Source organism: Rhinolophus ferrumequinum, chromosome 2 (genome assembly GCF_004115265.2).
Source record: "Rhinolophus ferrumequinum isolate MPI-CBG mRhiFer1 chromosome 2, mRhiFer1_v1.p, whole genome shotgun sequence".
Classification (NCBI taxonomy): domain Eukaryota; kingdom Metazoa; phylum Chordata; class Mammalia; order Chiroptera; family Rhinolophidae; genus Rhinolophus; species Rhinolophus ferrumequinum.
In genome coordinates, this window is record NC_046285.1 from 108,183,274 (window position 1) to 108,196,864 (window position 13,591).

At 60.6% G+C, this 13,591-nt stretch overlaps 1 protein-coding gene across 1 annotated transcript; it reads right to left on the bottom strand.

Moving 5' to 3' along the window:
- On the bottom strand, nt 1-11,437 carry POFUT2 (protein O-fucosyltransferase 2). The gene is given in 13 exon segments (XM_033134318.1): nt 1-1,212; nt 1,215-1,238; nt 1,241-1,269; nt 1,814-1,880; nt 1,883-1,936; nt 2,141-2,321; nt 3,197-3,303; nt 3,306-3,321; nt 4,764-4,830; nt 6,729-6,839; nt 7,401-7,545; nt 9,825-10,075; nt 11,270-11,437. Coding segments are annotated over 13 exon segments (1,278 nt in total). The 5' UTR covers nt 11,401-11,437; the 3' UTR covers nt 1-1,117.
- Nucleotides 11,438-13,591: the final 2,154 nt, after the last annotated feature.

Genomic DNA, 13,591 nt, shown 5'->3' on the forward strand with positions numbered 1-13,591 from the left:
TCCTGCTTTCTAGAAATTCACTTTATTAATACTATCTGAGCGTACAAACGGAAATAGAATAAATATCTCGTTACTTCACTCTGCACAGTTGACAGTATGGGACACTAGCGCACTCACGTCGAGTCTGCAAGCTCGGGAGGACACAGAGAAGAACCCCAGGCTCTGGGCCGCGGCCCGGCGTGGCCAGGCACAGCAGGAGGGCCCCGTGGCCGCACTCACCACCCGCGGCTGGACACCGCGTGTCCCTGAAAAGTCAGGGTACCCGTCAGAGGAGACAGGGCCCGTGGCCGCACTGCACAGCGGACAGGTGGCCCTGGTGGCCCCTCGGTGGCGGCAGTGCTGAAGGCCTAGAAGAGGGTTCCTGGAGATGCAGGGCCGAGGTGCCCCTGCCGCGAGGGAGCAGGTGGCGCTTCTCAGACAAGCGATCAGCAACGATCACAGACAGAGGCAGCCGGCCAGACACAGATGTGACGATTCCCGCAGCCGCAGGGGTTTCCGTGTGAACAAGACAAGTCACTGAAGATCTGCCGTGGAACTTTCTGGCACTCGGTTAAGGGAGAAGAGAGAGGACGGCTTCACAGGCCCTGAAGGCCTCGACCGGCTCTGCGAGACCGCAGGCCCCGTTCCCTCCAACTCACTCCAGGTCTCAGTCAGGACAGAGGCCACCACGGAGCCACGACGGCCGCGCCAGACTCCAACCACCCCATGTCCCAAGCACAGCCAGCTCTGCGTGGCCAATGGGATGGGAGCCGTTTCGCAGGCCACACCTGCCCGTGACACACGCACCAAGAGAAACACGCCGCGGGCCTTGCTGGCGGGTGACACACAGGGTCATATCCCAACAGGAGACACAAGCAGGGTCCCCAGGAAGCGGCAGCTTTTTCACAGGTGGCAAGCGGCTGGCAGACACAGAACGGACGCAACTCCAGACACAACGGGGCCCCCACCGTGGCTCACGTGGCCGTGGGCTGTGCCCGCACGTGGCCTCTGGGACTGACACCCGAGAAGTGACAATCTGACTGCCCAGCCACGGGGCGGGAGCAGGGGCAACCCCACGGTGACACGTTATCAGTCAACTGCATGTAAAATGGGTCCAGGTGGCGGCCCACGGGCCTGCTCAGTACGCGATCCTCCAGTGCGTGGGCTGCTCACACACTGTCTCCTGGTCCCCACAAAACCGGTTGTACGTCGTGCTGGGGTCCAGGCCCAGGATTCTCTCTCCTCGTGAATCCGGAAAGAAATGTGGACACAGACGTGCCGATGAAGAACCTACAAAGCGACACCAGAGGTCACACCATTTGCTCGCTCCCACACACCTCTGGGCCCGGCTCCCAGCGGCTGGCACCACCGCCGAGTGGCCTGGGCAGGCAGCACAGACCAGAAACCGGGAGACTGCCAACCGGGCAGGGGGGCCCCAGCTGCGAGTCTCAGGAGACAGACAGGTCCTGCGTGGGGGCAGCTCCAGACGTCGGGAAGAAATGGCCTGCAGCCCCCTCCAGAGGGCGGTCTTGCAATAAACGGAACGGAATCTGTCCCTAAGGACGTCCGCCAGAGGTGGCAGAGCCAAGCTCACAGCCTCCATGGAACCCAGGGGCCCAGAGCACAGCTGCCAGGCTCTCGCTCAAAGGCCCAGGGTGCCCGGCCAGGGCACAGGCTGTCAGCTGTCCCCCTCCATCCCCGCGGGGCTGAGCCCGCCCCTCACCCCGCAGGCAGCCCCTGGGGCCGTCCCTGCAGCTCCCAGCACACAGACCCTTGTACAAGGACAGATGCACACGTCGAGCCGTTAAAACCAAACGCGCTGCGCCCAGAGCACCTGGCATGCGAGCAGACCCACTGATCGATGATGGCCACGCCGCCGTCCTTGTAGAGCTCCAGCTCTTCCACGTGGGCTCAAACCTCACCATCTCGGGTAACAGCCTCTTGAGCTCCTCATACTCTGCAAAGCAAAAGGAGAGGCCGTCGAAATGGGAGGTGCAGGTGCCAAGAGACAAGCATCTGCCTAACGGGGGACGTGTGTGCCCTGCGACATGCTAACTCTTCATTCCTCCCGCACCCAGCTCAGCGGGGTCCCCACGTCCGGGTCTGCCCAAAAGCCCACCAGGAGGGAAGGGACACACAGCAGCCCGAGGGGCCGGCCGACCTGTCCTGACGGCGTCGGTGGCCACAAACACCTTGCCCAGCCCATGGGTCTCCATGAGGCTGCGGATCTTCTTCACAGCTCCACCCAGACTGGGCACATCCTCCCGGTGTCCCCAGATGAAATCCTTCCTTCTCAGGTGAACGCCGAGGTACGGGCCCCCCAGCGAGGAGCCCAGCTTGACCTGGCAAAGCAGGACCAGACACACTGACATGGACTTTCGAGCTGTGTCAGCGTCCAGGCCCAAAACAGCAGTGGGACGGGGGACGCAGAGCGGATGAGCGTTCCACACGCAGCGTCCGGTACCGGGGACGCTCAGGGGACAGGATGTCTTGCTAGGGGCTGTGGAGCAGTTAATTACCCACACTTCTATCTGAGTGCAATAAAAAACGTCAAAGAGACACTGGAAAACACACGAGTGGGATAAAAGAGAAAACCCTGCTATTTAATGTATCTTCTCAGTAACGATGCCATTCCACCTGCAAACAGTCTTGTGAAAGAACACACGGAGAGGCGGGTGCTCTCCACGGAACAGTTTGCTGGTCAAATCCACTACAAGGAGATCCTGAAAACCACATGGCGCTGGAAATGCGTAGACAACGCCAATTCGTAAAAGCAGTATATTACCTGTTGAAATTAAACTACGGGAAAACCCAACCTTTCCTTGCAGAAACGATTTTTAAAAAGGATGACGCTAGCCAAACGTGAGGGGGAAGCTCGTGAGTCTTGCCTTTCTTTCTCTAGTGCTCGTGTATCATGAAGAAAAACACACCGACGTGACTCGCTCTCGCTTTCTGCTCTGGCATCTGTTACCCCGGGCTTGACTCTAAGAGCAGCCAGACCTCTGCGCTGCCCGACCTGCAGTAATTTCTCAGTGAAACCAAAGGGGAGCCTGAATGGAGCGATTCCCCAGGATGGGCCCCCAGGAGCCGCCTCCACGGTAATTACGGTAACAGGACGGTGTAAGGGAGGGGACACCGTCCGTAAACTCATTATTCGGTTCGTTATCATGCAACTGAAGAGACCGTTTCCATTGCTCTGATCAGAAAGCGACTCTACCTTCATCTTGGTCCAGTCCTCCTGGAAGGGGATCCTGTCGGCCTCGTCGGTGGAGTTAAGGTATTTGCTTCTGAACTCGTCACCTACGGCCCGCAGCGGCTTGGCAACACCATGCTCCTGCGAGTCTGGGCAGAGACAGGCTGCTGAGCGCCCCGCGCCCCGCGCCCCGCGCCCCGCCCCTGGGGACCAGCCGCCTCCCAGTCCAGCCAGAGAATCTGATGGAAATGCCCAGGACGACAAGCTGGCTCTCGGGAGGGCAGAGTCGCGCACAGGCCACACTCAGTCACTGAGGCCACCAGCAGGGTGACACATCATCAGCTGTGAGTCAGTCGGTGAGGCGCGCACACTCCTAGGCTGACACCCAGGGTCTCCTCGCAGCGACAGGGGCGCAGGCACCCCAGGGACGAGGACAAGCAGTTTCCTTTACCCGTTAAGAAGCAACAGGGCGCACCGCTCGTCGTGAATCGGGCATACAGATCACAGAACACAGACTGCAGTTTCCTGAACGCAAAACACTGTGTTTTCCTTTTTAAAAAACTAGCCCATGAAACCACCTGTGGCTGTCAACACACCTTGGAGCCGTGAGGACGACAAAAATCAAGCCAACTGTGTGGTGGAAACCTGCTGGCCGCGGGGCAGCCAGGGGACGGGGCGCCCGCATGCAGAGGGTCCTGGGAACCAGTCTGCAACGCGGGGCCTCTGGGAGGCGGCCCGGGGGAGGGCACAGGCCCAGGCGGGACAGGCACACAAATCCAACTGTGGCACAGGAACAGCTGGCCCTTGGGCCCAGTGCGAGTCCGATTCCAGCTGGAATTACCTAAAAACATCTACTTCCTTCAGCAGCAAACACGCCCCTTCTAAGCATGTTTCTCTCCACAGACTAGGACCTGGGTGAGGCTGGGAGCCGAGTGGGGCTGGGCTGATCCGAAGGGGCACGTGCCCCCACCCCCCAGTCCCCTTGTCCCCGGATCCTTGCAGAGGGCTGTGCTCCCTCGTCCACAGAGGCCCCTACAGGCCGAGGGCCCCCAACTCATAGCCATAGGACACATTTCATGCGTTTGTCCCATCAGGCAAGGACTGTGCTTCTTTTCCAAACCAGACGCCAGGTGCCCCCACCCGCCACCACACCAAGGGCGTCAGTGGCGTGCCACAGCCGGGAAGCCGTTGTCCACCACTCCCTGGGCCACCACCCCCTGATGACGTGGCATCAGGTCACCCAGAGCCAGCTCTCACCATCAAGGCGGAGGGGGAGCCCAACATGAAGGGGTCGGGGCAGGAAATGCCCCCCTATCGTTCAAAGCTGGGGTGAAAACGAGCAGGAAGAGCCTAAATCCAGCCACTGGAAGCGGCAGCAGGTAAAACAAGCCCGATCAGGGACGGCCGAGGCAGGGGGCTGGTGGGCACCGAGGTGCCCCCGCGTGCGTGGGCACAATCTCTGCGGTGCCTATGGTCGCTCAGGCCCTTGCGGTCTCAGCCAGCAAGCCTGAAAACAAGAGTTATCGACAGCCTCACGCTTTCACACACGAAACAAACTACGGAAGCGCCCGGCGGCGCCGGCGGCACTCACGTCCCAGTACTCCTTGCCTCCGTAGTGGTCGTGCAGGAGGTTCTCGGCTCTGTCCAGCATCACCGACCTGCGCACAGCACGGAAGAGAGGCTCCCTTTAGAATGGCACCAGCCACACGCTGCGGAGGACGTCAGAGTGGGGGGCCCTGGGCCGGGAGCCGCAGGAGGAACCGGGGCACTGACCTGGTGGGTCAGCAGCGTGCATGGGGGTGCGTTACCGCCCAGCCTGTGAGGCAGTGGCCTGGCCCCCACACCGACTCGAGAGGGTTCTGGGCTCCCCGTGGGCTGCCTTTCCCTTAGCCGCGGGCCTTGCGATGACAAAAACCCGAAATCATAAAGTAACTGATTCTTTTTCTTTTTCGTTTGTGCTTTCCACATCTGCTGTAAGAACTCTCCCCACCCGTGGTCTTGAGGCTTTTTTCTCTTTGAAGCTTCGGGGTTTTGCCTCGCACACCAGCTCCTTCTCCTCCTGGACAGCGCAGGTTGCTGGTGTGGTGGGGTGAGCCCCTCCTGTGTCTGGGCTGCCTGCCCTCCCTTCGCAGGGGCCTTGCTGCCTGAACCCGAGGCCTGCCCTCCAGGACACGAGTCTTGCTCTGGGCTCAGCTCCATGAATGACCCATAAATAAGGACCCAGGGAAAAAGTGAACCCGGCCAGCTTACACATCTCCACAAGGCCCACACTGCCAGGGCAGATCTCTGCTTCTAAAACCCAAAGGTGTCCTCGTGAGGACGCTGCCCTGGGCACCATAAGCCACAGCTCAACGACTGGGGCCTCGCTTCTCCGCGAGTGACAATCTGATTCCTTGAGCAGAGGTGTGCTAGCCTCTGACGCACCCACGTGCCTCTGTTTCCCAAGGCCCAGCATGCCCCACGCTGGTCCTAACACGGAGAAAACGGCTGAGGGGGCGGGGGGGCCCTGCCCAGCGCCCTGGCACCAGGGGCAGTGCTGTGACCCTGCCTGTCACCTGCAGACACTCACGCGGGCCTGAGACACATAGCAGGCGGCACTGGGCTCCCCAGAGTTCAAGGGGCATGAGTGGGGCTGTCATAGGTGGCCGGCCCCGGGCACCTGCTTCCAACTGAGGGAGCCTGAGGGTAGCTAGCAGAAGGGGCTCCTATTTCAGGGTCCCCATGTCCCCCAGCACCTCCACCTACAGCAAAACTCCTAAGAACATGGCTGCCTGGCTGCCAAGCCCATGTCGCCCTCCTGTCAATGTCACAAACCAAGCCATTCCACTTGTCCCTTCCCACTGAGCCCTCGGTGCCACCTAGTGGCGAGGGAGGGCAGCTGCGTCCCGAGAGGGACCCGGGGCTGACACTTCCCAGAGGCTGGGAGCAGCCGCCCCCTCTGACCCTCCAGGGTCAGGCTTTGGGGGTTCATGGGAGCGCCTCATTTCAGAAGTGACCCAGACGGAAAGCGTGTGCTTGTCCCCCGTGGAGCCCTCACCATGGAGCCAGCTCAGTCATTTCAAACGCCCCCTGGCCCCGCTCGTTCCACTGCTGTCCTTGCCCTCACCTGCCTCCGCCACACGACCCCACGGCCAGGGGTGCACTTTGCCATTATCCTGGCAGGAATGAAGGAAGTAAATGAGAAGGGAGCCCCCTTTCATTCAACCTCCTTCCCTCACCCTCGTGCCTACCTCCCCCAGGTTCCCCTCACACCCACTGCGCCCAGCTGGGCCCCGCTCGCCACCATCACCTCAGACAGGGACCCTGGCGCAAACGGGGTGTGACAACGGTCACCAGCAGTGTGACCCCTGAGGACAGCAGGCTGCGCTGGTTAACCTGGGACCCCCTGGCCTCGCCCCAAGGACACTCCATCCCAGTGCCAGGCTGCCTCGCTGTGGCGTGGCTGTGGGGCAGGGGACAAGGTCACACAGGCCCCCGCCAGGTGTTGACGCCAGCAGGACAGAGCGCGTGCGCACACCGTGGCCCCGAGCTGGTCCCGGGCCCTGCAGGCACCTACCGTGCCGACGTGTTCCTCAGAAGCACAGGTGCAATGACAGAAGCCGACCCCTGAACAGACAGACAGGAGACGTTCAGACCCCTCGTTTCTTCATATCCCCAAAACCATCCCCTGGAAAAGAAGAGCCACAAAGCCCTGTTACTGCAGCTCGTTCCACTCGGGCAGTGAGGAGCATCCAGAGGCCTGTGCAGCCTGGACCTGGATAAGCAGCTCCTCCTTAGCGAAACCCACTGGCCGCGATTAAGGTACTGACAGTCCCGGGAGATTTTTAAAGCAGCCACGCGCTTCATCTGCGGAGGGGCCACTGAAGCTCTTCTGAGGAACGGACAGTACAGCGGTGGGGAGAGGGGCGGTCTGGAAGGAACCTGCTGGACCGACATACGCGTGGGTGCCAGAGCCGTGATGGCGACGGTCCCTAAAACCACGCTCTTCCAAAGAGCTGTCCCTCGAGTCGTGAGACCCGCTGAGGTGGCAGCCCTTCCACAGGAAGGGCTCCCGACGGCAACTTACTACTGGGGTGACAGGAGCGCCGTCCCCAGGGCCTCAGCAACACAGTCACCATGTGGGGAGAGGTGAACCTGTCTCAGGTGTTTCACACGCCCGGACCCGGGACGAGGCCGCTGCTGGCAGCAGACCTCAGCCCCAGCAGGCGCAGGCGCCCCGCAGCCGCACCTGTAGTACTCGTGCTTGTCCTGTGAGTACAGCGGCGGGTCGATGCAGGACCGGTCGTCAACCTTCTCCTCCCAGGTGCCCTCTTTCCACCCTTCTGCGTAACCTTGCAGAACATAAACCTGGTCGATGAAGGGCCCGCCGGACTCTAGAAGAGACCAAAAACCGAGAGTGTAACAGTACCCGAAGCACACGGGTGGCACCTATCAGACTGCCACAGACACAGAGAACTGTCACTTTATGTAATGCCACTTCCTCCCAAAAAAGACTGGAGAAAGCTTACGAAAATGGAGATAGGACGGAATAAACGGTACCAGGGCACAGGGTCCCCGTACAGGTAAGTGGGTCAGCCTGGGGCTGGGGGGAGAGAGTTTGTCCAGGCCCTGGCTGGCCATGGGCTCCCCGCCCCGGGCTGGCCCTCAGTCCTCTCCTCTTCCTGCCTGCACCCCACTTCCCTCCGACAGGGCTGGGCCTCCCGATGGCCGTCCTCCTCCTGGGCTGGCCTCCGTGGGGCCCCCTCGGCGACAGCATGCTCCCGGCCAGGACTGCCCCTCCCAGGGTCCCGGGGCTGTCCCCGCCTTCACCATCCCCTCTAGGGTTTGCTCTGGACCCGTGTGGCCATTCACACTTCCCCTACCTGGGACACCTTCCTGGGCCATGGTCACTCACCCCTCTAACACTCCACACCCCTTCCCACTTTTCTTTTGCTCCGTGGCACCCATCACCTGGACACTGCACGTTTCCACGACTTGCTTATATTCTTGCTTTCTGCTCCCACAGCCCACAGGAACCCCAGGAGATCAGGGCCTGTGTCCCTCTCACCCAGCACTCCTGCCCACACCTATGTGGCGGCCACATCTGCGGGGGTCAAAGATTTGTCCAAAGATGGAATGAACGAGCCCAGTGACAAGAGAGCCACAGCAAGTGAAACTTGGTCTTTCCCACATTCGCTCTCGCGCAGGCACTGACATCTGCACTAAGGATGGTACCTGATGCCATCCTCGAACGGCAGGGGACAGTGATGGGACACTGAGAGGCTGGCCAGGTGCCTTGCTGCTGCACACATCCCAGGATGGGCACCCATGTCTGTCCCCCTTTGTAGGGGAGGAAATAGCTGAGCACTCAGCTGGTCAGACAGGTGGAGGCAAAGCCCATCTGCTGTCGCCCAAGGCGTTCCGTCCTCCCTGCCCCCAGCAGATCTGGCTCCAGGGGTGAAGTCTGCACAGCAGCAGGGAGGACACCTGTCTCCCATCCCCACACCCCCTAAGCACTATCTCAGGTGGCTAAGGCCCAGACCTGTCCCTTGCCCACTTGTCACGCATGTATCGCCCACCCCGCAGGGAGGATCCATAACCAGGCTTCAGACCAAGGGCAGACAGCTTCCCAGAAGGCAGGCCGGACTACACACCCAGCTGCAAGCTCGTCTAGGGTCGGGCGCATCTAGGATCAGGCGACAAAGAGTTCCGAGAATGCTTCGTACAGTCTCAGAGTTTGCCCGTAAGCCTGAATGAGATGTGAGAAGGTACTCCTCTGCCATTCCAGGCCTGCAGCGTTCACAGGGCTGATTCTGACACAGAAACATTTCAAAGAGACAGGGACGAAGGTGCAGCAAAAAGAGAACTTGCAAAACGAAGTTGTGACAGCCACCATCCTCAGTGGGAGCACGGGTCTAAGGGGCCCAGGCCCCTGCAGAGTGAGAACTCAATCTTTGTCGCAGAGTATCTGCCACTTGGAGACAGGGACCCATCAATTGTTACAGAGTATCGGCCCTTATAGCCAGGACCCATCACTGAATGTTACAGAGTATCAGCTCCTTAGAGACAGGACCCATCAACCAGTGTTACAGAGTGTGGGCCACTTAGCGACTGTGACCCATCGAGGGATACAGAGTATCTGCCTCTTGGAGACTGTGACTTTCTCAGGAAGCAGAAAAGAAGTTTCAGTGACTTTTTAAGTTTATGTCTCCTAAACAAAACAACGGTAAACTCTAGATACCTTTACTCTAAGAAAAATCTTTTATTCTCTCTTAAAAGAATCAGAAAGGGAAGGTTAAGCGGGACTAAATGAAACGACATTACAAGTCCTCATTGCGTTGAGACAGCACAAGGTCAGTGTCACACACATGCCGTGTTTTCCTTCAGGTAAAAACGGCCTTTTCTACGCAGGAAGCTAGCTGCCTTGCCAGGAGAGCCGGCCTCTGTGGCAGTGGCTGTGTCACGGCAGCTCTAACTGCACGTCCCCGGTTCACCAGGCTGCCATGGGTGTCAGAGGCAAGGGAGCAGGCAGGGATCTGACACTTCAGATCTATTTCCCTGGAAGAATTACACAGACTGACTGCTGGTCGTGTGGGAATAGCAGCAGGGCCCCTGTGCAGACAAAGGCTACCTCACAGCCAGGGCGCTGACATCACACCGAACACCGCCTCACCTGCAATGAACTGCTCGTACTCAATGACCGGGATGTTTCTATTGAGACTTGGAAGATCGAAAAAGTCGGACCAGGGAATCCGGACCTGGTGAATGTCCGGGCTCTGCCAGTGGTAGAGGCGGCCCCACGGAGGCAGCACCAGCACCCACTCCTCAGTCTTCAGCAGCGTCTTCAGGAGGGACGCAATGCGGATGTAGACATCCCTGCGCAGGTTGAAGCCCTCCGGGGGGTTGACGTCATACAGCAGATACCTGGCCGAGGGAATAGGCGAGCACCGCTTCAGCGCCCAGGCCTCTGCACAGAAAACCTGGACACGTCCAGGGCCCACGGGTGGTTGCCCACCGTGCGCTTACAGGGGCTTCCAGCCTGGAATCTGACTGATTTCCTAGACTCCACAGCTGAAGCAGCACACGTCTTAGCATCTGCTTAAGTAGCAGACTCACAACTAAGCCCAGGGTCGTCTTGGGGACCAGTCCTGAGCCAGCCCTTCGGCGCTTTTCAGACGCTTTGGTCTACAGCCCACTTACACTCTTAACAACTGCTGGGGACCCCAAAAGGCTGTTACGAGGTAAATCTATTGACAATTCCCCTACTAAAAGTGAATGAGTTAACGTAAAAACTTAAAAAAGTATTCATTATTTCACTACAGAATAACAATAACAAACCTATCATGCTGTTATGAATATTTTTAAATGAAAAATATATTTTTCTTCAAAACAAAAATAACTAGTGAGAGGAGTTGACAGTGTTTGTAAGTTTTGGAAATCTCCTTTTGGTGGCGAGGGCCGGATTCTCGCACCTGCTGCTGCGTTCAGTGTGTTGCATCCCACGTGTGTGTGGGGGGTGGGTCTGTGGAAGAACCACGCAGAGCGCCCGTGGGAGGCAGGAGTGAAAAAGGCAAACACTACCCTGGATTTACGAGGAAAGTGCCGTGACACCTCGGGGTTCCTGGACACCCCGGGAAGCGCTGCCCCCGCCCCAAGACCCGGGCGGGGTCCTCGCTTCCGTGACCGCTCTCCTCACGCCTCCCTTCTCTGCACCGCGTGCCCCGCGGCCTCCGAACCCTGGAGGAGGGGCCTCTCCCACGTCTGCACCCCTCACCCAGTGCAGGGTCAGTTTTGCACCAAGACGACCCGCACTGACCGTATCTTATAGGCCGGAGACCGAGAGCCTCCGCGCGGATCAACAAGGCTGGGCTTTCCTAAGCCCCGCCCACGGACACGAGTCTGGGCGCCTGCGGTCCTGGGCCTGCCCCCTGACGCCGGCCCACGGCCAGCGGCCTTTCCTGGGCTCTCCGGGGCCGCGTCCGCCCGGGGCGAGCCTGGGTCGCGTCCAGCGCCCTCCGCCCCGGCCCATCAGCTCCGCTCGCATCCGCCCCCATCCGCGCCTCGGCCCCGCCGCCCGCCGCCCCGGGAGCCCCGCCGATGGCTCGGGCGCGTGTTTACCGTCTGCGGGACGCCGCCCCCGACAGGATGTCCGCCGCCGACTGGCCGGGCCAGAACTCCTCGCCCGAGGCCGAGGCCGACGGCCAGGACGCCGCCCCGAGCAGCAGGCAGACGACGCCGAGCGCCGCCATGGCCCCGGGCGGCCACGCACTTCCGTCAACCGCGCCCCGCCCCGGAAACGCCCTCCCGCGTGTCCCCACGGAGCGCGTCACCTGTAGCCACGGCAACGCCGCGGGCCCCGCCCCGCGCGTGCGTCCTGCGTCTTCCTGAGCCTGCTGGTCTCCAGGGCCGGTGGCGCAGGGAAGCTTGGGGCCTGGGACGAGCCTGTGGGCGGAGCCTGGGCGGGGCCGGGTGGGCGGGCCCGGACCTGGGGGAGGGGGGGCCGTGCGTCCGGGAGCACGAAAGCTCGCGGCCGGCGGCTGGGATCGCGGCCTCGGTTCGGTAGCTTCTCCTGGCCGGTGAGGCGGAAACGAGGCAGTGCTCGGGCCTTGCTGGCAGGTGCCGGGCCCTGATCCAGACCCGAAGCCCCGTATGGTGGTGACTCTCCGCCTGCCTACTCCAGGCAGGGGTCGAGGGGCCCTCTGCCGCCCCCGCAATTGTTTCTTCCGGGAACACCTCCCGGAGAAAGAGGCCCGGGGACAGGCGAGCCACGCCGGTCGCCAGCGGCCCAGGTCGTCACCCGAGGGAGAGGCGCCTCCGCTGTCCTCCCCTCCCGCCTCTGCTGATGGACGCCTGGATTATGGTCCTTAACGAGGAGAGACCGGGAGAGGTTTTATGCATCTTTCATTGAAAGGAAAAGGAAATCTTTATGCAAATAACTGGAAATAGCTTCCTTCTTCTGCACGCAGCCTCTCCCGGTTAGGATTTATCGATTGCGTGTGCACTTCGGAGAAAGCGCTCGCTCTCGCAGCGTCCACCCGCCGCCACTTGGCCACAAGAGGGCAGGAGAGCCCTTCCCATGCTCTCCCGTGGGCGGGCGGGACCGAGGGAAGGAGGCAGAGTGGGGACAGCGCCACTGGAGCTGCCCATCACAGACGGGGGCCCACGGCCTTCTGGCCCTGGGAGCACCCAGAGCCGCCTCTCCCTGGCCTGGCCCAGCTCCCTCAAAGGAGAGCCTCAGGGCTCTCAGCTGAGGGGGGAGAAGGAACCTCATTTGGCCTGGGGTCTGTGAATCCTGAGGCCACACCTGTTAGAGCGAGTTTTGGGCCCCTGGTCTCGTCTCCCCCCACAGGTCTCAGAAGGGCCAGTGCTGGGCACCAGGGCCCCAACCCTGGGGTGGGGGAGACACGGGAACAACTCTGAGTCCTGGAGTCTTTGAAGAGGGACAGAGATTCTTCTGGAAGCTGGGATTCCAGGGCTAGGCGCTAGCCCGAGCTGGGAAGGAGGGCTGTGTCCGAGCAGAGCGCAGGGAGGGGGAGGGGTAAGGACCCGCAGAGGTTCCTCTTCAGAAGGGACACACAGTGCCCAGAGGAGCCCAGTGCTCAGCCCCTCAGCTCGGTCCAGTCCAGTCGTGTCCCCAGGTTGCTGCCACATTCACAAACACCTCCCAGCCCAACCTGGGGTGTCCCCAGGGGTGGGACAGAGTCAGAGAGAGAAGGGGCAACCTTAGGACCACCTGGTGAGCAGTCACAGTGCTTGAAGTTGGGGGCGGGGAGGAGGATAGTTAGCCGGCATCACCATCGCCCCTCTGAGAACACAGCAAAGTTGCAGTGAATTAGCACAAAGCCGTGAAATTTGACCATGAGACACGGTCTGGCAGCCACCACGGAGGGAGACCCGACAGTGGAAGAGGACGCAGATGTGGTCAGGCTGAGACTGTCCGAGGCCAGGACCCCTGAGTGGCTCTCCTGGGCACAGACACCCCATATGCACATTTCTCATATGATGCACACCCTGCTTTTCAGGGTGCAAAGTGAGTTTCCTGGGTGCATATGTTACGGCTTCTGGGCTTGGTGTGGAATTCCACCCCCTTGCTTGTCACAGACCCCTGGCCAGAAAGTCCTGGCTTGTGTCCCTGGAAATGCACAGGGGAGCTGACCGCTATGTGAGTCACCATGAAGGGTGAGGGACTTCTGGTTTGGATTCTGTGGCCACGGACCACGCACCAGAGAGTTTTCTTAACAGGAGCATCTGGGGGCCACCTGCCAGGACACATCATGAAGGCTGCCCATGGTTTCCTGGAGGCACGCCGATTCCTGTGGCCAGCGTGTGGGTGCAGCACCCACAGGTGACCTGCCCTCTAGGATCGTGGTTTGCCAGGACCTGCAGGAAGTCTATTCCCAGAGTCCCAGGGTCCACAGTGAGTGTGACAGGTGGTGTCCT